General features: G+C 36.0%; 1 protein-coding gene across 3 annotated transcripts; it reads left to right on the forward strand.

The window, feature by feature from the left end:
• Positions 1-281: 281 nt before the first annotated feature.
• Positions 282-5,880, forward strand: LOC109241511. 3 transcript variants are annotated; one of them, XR_002070250.1, is made up of 7 exons: positions 282-540; positions 686-728; positions 3,951-4,077; positions 4,157-4,262; positions 4,345-4,450; positions 4,538-5,203; positions 5,372-5,875. XR_002070250.1 is itself a non-coding variant. In XM_019408249.1 (5 exons), the coding sequence occupies exons 3-5, from the start codon at positions 4,132-4,134 to the stop codon at positions 4,658-4,660; spliced, it is 360 nt and encodes a 119-aa protein (XP_019263794.1). In that variant the 5' UTR covers positions 282-540; positions 686-728; positions 3,951-4,131; the 3' UTR covers positions 4,661-5,312. The 3 variants fall into 3 exon arrangements, 1 of the variants encoding a protein (XP_019263794.1); XM_019408249.1 differs by lacking the exon at positions 5,372-5,875 and having other exon boundaries at positions 3,951-4,262; positions 4,538-5,312; XR_002070251.1 differs by lacking the exons at positions 3,951-4,077; positions 4,157-4,262; positions 4,345-4,450; positions 4,538-5,203 and having other exon boundaries at positions 286-540; positions 5,372-5,880.
• The last annotated feature ends 1,252 nt before the right edge of the window (positions 5,881-7,132 follow it).

A 7,132-nucleotide genomic window follows, 5' to 3' on the forward strand; every position in this document is an offset into this window, starting at 1 on the left:
CCCTATTTTTTGTGAGAACACTAGTGCAATTAGTATCACTAAAAAAAAAAAAGGGACTATTTGCGGGGGTTTATTTGGGGAGGTTGGTATTAACACCCGCAAATTGTATTAAATTGCTGGGGTCAATTAAGCCGCCGAAAATTATCTTGTAATTGCGGCGTCAAGACCTCCGCTAAATAAAAATAAAGAGCCCTAAAATTTTCCCACGTTATTTTTCTAGTTTCCCTCATTTTTTTCCCAAACCCTTTTTCTATTCTTTTTCTCTTTTAATTGCGGCGGTCAAGACCTCCACTAAATGAAAATAAAGAGCGCTAAAATTTTCCCACGTTATTTTTCTAGTTTCCCTCATTTTTTTCCCCAAACCCTTTCTCCATTCTTTCTCTCTCACTCCCCCAATCTGAAGGAAAACAAAAGAGACATTGTTCCCCAAACCCTTTCCCACGTCTCAAAAAATTAGCAGTGGAACTTCAATCACTGCTAATATTATTTACCATTGTTCAAGTAATCTGTTCTATTGGCTTTGTTATTAATTTTATTCAGGTAATTTCTCTTATTTGAAGAGTGGAGCACCCATGGATATATGGATTCTAGCTTGGAATTTTCAGATTTAAACTTATAATTTTTTCCGTTTCCCTCATTTTCCCAACTCCTTTTACTCATTCTCTGGTTTTGTGTAATTTCTCAGATGTATTGCCATTTGCTTCAGTCAGAGTAATTTCTCCGCACAGGTATTGTTATATTTGCTTAAAGGTCTTTCTTTTGTCTTGCATATTCGATTTTTACTACGAATTGAGTGTGTGACTGAAAGTATTTTGGTTTCTAAATATATGTATGCTTTTGTTAGGTATGACTGAAATTTTTTCCTTCTTTTCTCGTTCTTAGTAGCTTGAAATTTGGGGTTAAAATTAATTTTTTAAGACACTTTACAGTAGTGCCTTCACCACCCTCTGTTGCAGCAGCAACTGCACTTGGATCAACACCTTCGTCACCAATTTCTACAACAGTGTCGATAAGCTGCCGATAGATATTCTGTATCTCTTCAACCAGTGCATGATTAACCTGCAATAGATTACTAATTATTGTTAGTACACTGTAGGTACAAAACCCAAAAATTGACAGTATTTTTAGATTTGGGGTTAAAAAGCAACAGTAGCTTTGTGTGAATATTGTTCATTGTCTGGTAAGTGAGAAATAATTACTGTTATTAACATTGTTTAATTTTTAAAATGTGCCTTTGTGAAAGAGGATGCTTTTCTTTAATTATTATATATGACAATACTTATGAACTTATGAGGTGTGGTTTTCTGCCCTTGAGTATTACTTTTAAATTAAGTTGAAAAATCATAGACAAATTAATTTCTGTTAAAAAAGCATATAATTTAGGAATATTTAAAACCTAACAACAGAAACTATCAAGTTGCCCCACTCTAATTTGATTTACTGACAGGTTGCAAAACTATTCTTATTTTTATCGAACTCTCTTGCGCAAAAGAATCCTCATTGACAATTGCACTTTTTGAAAATTTTAGATCAATTTGTACTTTCTAATGGACAAGTCTTGGATTGGAATGCCAAGAACCTCAACGGAGTATTTGCTTGGTTTGAATCGATTTCTAGATTTTGCGTTTACGAATGGAGCTATAAGAGATAAAATAAAATGTCCTTGACCGAAATGTAGTTTTGGAAAGTGGCAGACAAAAGGTATAGTGCTTGATCATTTGATTTGCAAGCCATTTTCTCAAAATTATGTCACTTGGGTTCTTCACGGGGAAATAAATGTGTTGCAGAATTCTGGGAACGTAGAGGTCACTCAAGATGCACCACCTCCTAAAATTCCTATAGAATTGCTGATTAATGAAGCATTTCGGGGCATAGGGCATGAGGGCGTTGATGTAGGTCCATCACAAGTAGTGGAAGAAGAAGAAATATTAAATGATATTCCCGCTTCAAATAATAAAGACTTTTTTGAATTGCTTAGAGATGGAGGTCAAGAACTATATGAAGGGTCTAAGTACTCAAAGCTAGAATTCTTGTTAAAATTATATCACATAAAGTGCTTGTCAGGGCTAAGTGACAAGGGGATGACTATGATACTAGACCTTCTAAGAATGCATTTAACTTTGCAAAGATCCCTGATTCTTTCTATGAAGCCAAGAATACCATCAACAAGCTTTGTCTTGATTATGTCAAGATAGATGCTTGTCCAAATGACTGCATGTTATATTGGGAAGATGATGCTAATGAGAAAACATACAAGTATTGTCACACTTCTAGATGGAAGCTTAACGAGAAGAGCAACAACAATCAGGTGTCCACTATTGGTAAGAGGAAAGAGAAGAATAAGAAGAAAGAAAAGAAACCAGCCAAATTTTGCGTTACTTTCCATTAAAACCAAGACTACAAAGATTGTTCATGTGCTCTAAGACTGCCGAGCTTATGAGATGGCATGTGGAGGATAATAACAAAGATGGAATCATGAGACATCCTAGAGATGGTGAGGCATGGAAGAGGTTTGATATAATTTTTCCTGAATTTTCTTCTGATCCACGAAATGTTCGATTGGGACTAGCTAGTGATGGTTTTAATCTTTTTGGGACGATGAGTACTAATTATAGCATTTGGCCAGTGGTTTTGGTTCCGTATAATCTTCCACCTTGGCTGTGTATGAAACAACCAAATTTTATCCTATCAATGATCATTCCAGGTCCGCGTACAGCAGGAAATAATATAGATGTATACCTACAACCCCTTATTAAAGAGTTGAATGAGTTATAGTGTGAAGGTGTGGAAACTTTTGATTCATCAAAGAATGAAACATTTAGAATGCGAGCAGCCCTTATGTGGACAGTTAGTGACTTTGCTGGACTTGATATCTTATCTGGTTGCAACACACATACTAGTTTTGCATGTCGCTCTTGTAATTTTGACACAGGACCTTGTCGACTTCGTCATAGTAGGAAGTGGTGCTTTACGAGTCATCGTCGGTTTTTGTCAAGATATCATAAATTTAGATTGATGAGGCATCGTTTTTATGGTAATGTGGAGGAGAGGATCCCGCCAAGAAAGTTATTTGGTTTTGATATTTTGCAACAAGTGAAAGAAATTGATGTTACATTTGGAAGACCTGCGGTGTTGAATGATAGAAGGAAAAGAAATAGACAAAGGAATGTTGGGCAAAGTGCAACTCTGCAATGGAGAAAAAAAAGCATATTCTTTGATCTTCCATATTGGGAATTCAACTCATTGCGCCATAACTTAGATGTTATGCACATCGAAAAAAATGTGTTTGACAATATTATATATTCTTTGCTAAATGATAAAGATTAATCAAAGGATCATGTTAAGGCTAGAAAAGATCTACAAGATATGGGCATAAGGCTTGATCTTTGGCCTGATGAGAATGAGGAATGTCGGCTTGCTGCTTTTGCTATTCCAAAGGAGAAGAAATTTCTTTCCTCAAAAATTTAAAGAATGTCTCAGCGCCAGATGGTTACTCAAGTAATATTTCTTGTTGTATTGATTTAGATCAAAAGAGGATCTTTGGATTAAAAAGCCATGATTGCCACATCATTATAGAACAATTGTTACCCATAGCAATTCGAAATGTGCTTCCAAATCATCTTGTTGCGGTCTTGGTAGAGCTTTCTTCCTTTTTTAGACACCTTTGTCAGAAAAGCTTAAGCCTTTCGGACCTCGAAAAGATACAAGATCGGATTGTACTCACACTTTGCCACCTAGAGATGTTGTTCCTCCATCTTTTTTTTACTGTAATGGCTCATCTAATTGTCCATTTAGTGGATGAAGTAATACAAGGTGGTCCAGTACATTATCGGTGGATGTATTTTATGGAAGGTTAAATTACTCATTTATTCATAAAATTCTTTGAATTGTTCTTTTAATAGTAATTCAAAGTTAACACTTATTCTAATACTATTACATTTTGGTTATAGACTATTAGGTCATTTCAAGTCTCTTGTAGGGAATAAAGCACAACCAGAAGGCTCCATAGCTGAAGGTTACATAGTTGAAGAAGCTTTAACTCTCTTTTCCCGCTATTTTGAGGATATTGAATCAAGGGTAAATAGGCCTAAACGTTTAAATGATGTACCAAATCATATTGAGCCTTCTGATATGTCATCTATGTTCCCTCGTCAAGGCAAACCAATTGGAGGATTCACCGTATTCCGCTTGACTCCTTTGGAGAAGACTCAAGCTCATCGATATGTGTTACTTAACTGTGATGCTGTGAAGCCATATATTGAGTAAGAAATTTTAATTGATTAGATTATTGACAAAGGCTTTAGAGTGAAGCGATTAAAATTAATACATTTAAATCCTTTTTAGTGAATTTAGGGAGCACATAAGAAGGAGTTCAAGAGGCCGAAAGCCTTCAGTAACAGAGATAGAGAGGAGAGTTAATAGGGAGTTCCCTGATTGGTTTCCAAAGCGAGTAAGTGTATTGTAGTATATTGTTTGTCTATGTATAGCTCTCTTCCTTGAATTTTAAATATTGACACAAATAGTTTTGCTTATTTAGATTATGAATCCGGACATAGCAGACACGATCTCTGTTGACATGCAATTCTTAGCACGAGGTCCAATGCCAGATGGAAGGAGGTTCACTGCTTATAACATTAATGGATTCAACTTTCGGACTTAGTCTAGAGAACAAGGATTGAAAACTCAAAATAGTGGAGTTTTTCTTACCTCTGACACTTCTTGTATTGCATCTAATGCTGATAGAAATGCAAGACAAGCAGACTTGCCATATTATGAAAAGCTAGAAGGTATAATTGAGCTTAATTATTATGGCCGATTCACGGTTGTACTCTTCAAGTGCCAATGGGCGGACACTACTCGAGATAGAGGGTTCAAAAGAGACGTTTGGAATGTTAACTGTGTCAATTTTTCAAGATTGATTCATATTGGTGATCGTGAGGATCATGATCCTTATATTGAAGCATCTCAAGCAAATATGGTATACTATGTTGATGATGATACTGACGAAGGATAGAGTGTGGCCGTACATCTAAAGCCAAGAGATTTGTTTGACATGGAAATGGCGGATGAAGAAGAAATATACGAGAATGAACCATTCCAACAACAAGAATTTGAACAGATTTTTGATGTTAATTATGAGAATATCCAAGTTTCAACAGAGGAGCATATGCCTAAATAGGATTCAGCTTTTCTAGTTTCTATGGTACATTTCTTGTGTTGAGCATTTTAACATTTTGTTGTTACGTAAAAACCTGTGAATTGAAGATTTAAAGATGGTTATATATATCTGAACAGTGTTATGATTGGTTTAATATTTCTCTGTTTTGTATTTCTTTGATAAAGATATTTTAAAATTTCTTTGTGGCCCCAGTTGTTCATGTCACAGAACATGTGACCTCGTCAGTTCATGCTGCAGCACAGCCGGATCCGTCCGTACAGACTACAACACAATCAACTCCATCAGTTCAAGCTGCATCACAAGGCGTGGTGCATGTGAGTCTACGTCGCATTGGACAGTAGATGCGATAAGTAAACTTTTCTTGCTTGGTTTCATCTCTATTTCAAACTGCTGAATCTTCTTTTAATGTTTCTTTATTAAAATTGGTTACTATTTTAACCTTCCTTTTTTGTATTCACGTTGTTTTTGGTATTTTATAGAACTGTTGGTGCAAGTTTATTTGTAGCAGCAGATGTTCAATTGGAGTAGTTCAAGAAAATAAGTGAAAGAAACAATATGACTACATGATTCATATTATTAAAAAGAAAAATATTGTAATACTCTTTTCAACTTGTTTTAACTTTTCTAGTTACTAAATGCTTTGAGATTTCACGAAATATAAGAGAATGTTAGTTCTGCTTGGTTTAACTTAGTGTTTATTTTTAAAGATTCACAAGGAGTTAGCAAGAGACTCAAAATAAAGGTTAAGGATGTTATCAATCTGTCTAGTGGAAATTGTATCGTGGTTGAATTTGATGATATGGATCAACCAATTGGAGAAGGACAAGGCGTTCTTGCAGGCTTTTGTGAAAAATTAGCTACTGATTGCTCCTTATTTCCAATCAACTTTGATAAATGACCAGATTTACCCGAGTCATGCTTCAACCGTTGCTTTGATCAAATTATAAAGGTATAAGACGTATGTTATCATGACTAAAACTCTATTTTACGTCTTTGACTGTGTATTTGCATGTTACAGATAAGCTATGTATAAATACATAAGCTATGTTAAATACGTAATCCCTAATATCAACTTTGAGCAAGTGTGTCACGACCCAAATTCCCACTCTGGTCGTGATGGCGCCTCTCACGAAGACAAGGCCAGCCAACTAACCCATATCGCCTTTTCAAAATTAGTTAAACATGAATAAGCAGTCTAAATATGATTTAATAATATTTATAAGCGGAAGTACAACCCAACACAACCCTAATCGGGGTGTCACAAGTCACGAGCATCTATAAGAGTGTAAATACAACTACAAGGTCTAAAAATACACTGAACAGGAATAATGAACAACAGAGAGAGAAGCGTTGTTGCAAATGCTGGCAGTCACTTCGCTAAACTCCTATAGCTCTGCCTCCAATCAGCCAAAATCCGTTACCGGGTGAATAAATACCTGTATCTGCACACGAGGTGCAGGGAGTAAAGTGAGTACTCCAACTCAGTGAGTAATAAAGGTAAATAACAACTGAGCAGTAAGAAATCACGTAAGGCATATTATCATGCTGTATAGAAGCACTATAAAACCCTTTGAGAAAAAGCAGTGAAGTTGTGAAATTTTTAGAAAACATCTTAGCTTAGTTCAAACCTCTTTTGAAAATGTCTTTTTCAACAGTTATGCAAATGAATGCAAAACAATTAGTGCAGATAAGCACAGAAATTCGCCCCTCGGGCACAACACTAAATTTTTAGATAATGGCAGGCGATCAGGTAGGTATTGCATGAAGTAGCACAGACAACAGATAATGGCTGACAAATGAAATAAAGTAAACACATAGAACAGTACCAGTACCGCTGCGGCGTGCAACCCGATCCATATATCGTCGACGTCGCTCACAGGGGGTGTGCAGACTCCGGGAGGGGCCCCTTACGGCCCAAGCGCAATATCAAGCCATCTCGTGGCGTACATATCT

Source organism: Nicotiana attenuata, unplaced genomic scaffold (genome assembly GCF_001879085.1).
Source record: "Nicotiana attenuata strain UT unplaced genomic scaffold, NIATTr2, whole genome shotgun sequence".
NCBI lineage: Eukaryota > Viridiplantae > Streptophyta > Magnoliopsida > Solanales > Solanaceae > Nicotiana > Nicotiana attenuata.

Coding starts and splice junctions, on each gene's coding strand:
- LOC109241511 (XM_019408249.1), top strand. CDS start 4,132: ATGTCATCTATGTTCCCTCGTCAAGGCAAACCAATTGGAGGATTCACC. Junction 4,263..4,344: donor GCTGTGAAGCCATATATTGA/GTAAGAAATTTT, acceptor AATCCTTTTTAG/TGAATTTAGGGAGCACATAA. Junction 4,451..4,537: donor CTGATTGGTTTCCAAAGCGA/GTAAGTGTATTG, acceptor TTGCTTATTTAG/ATTATGAATCCGGACATAGC.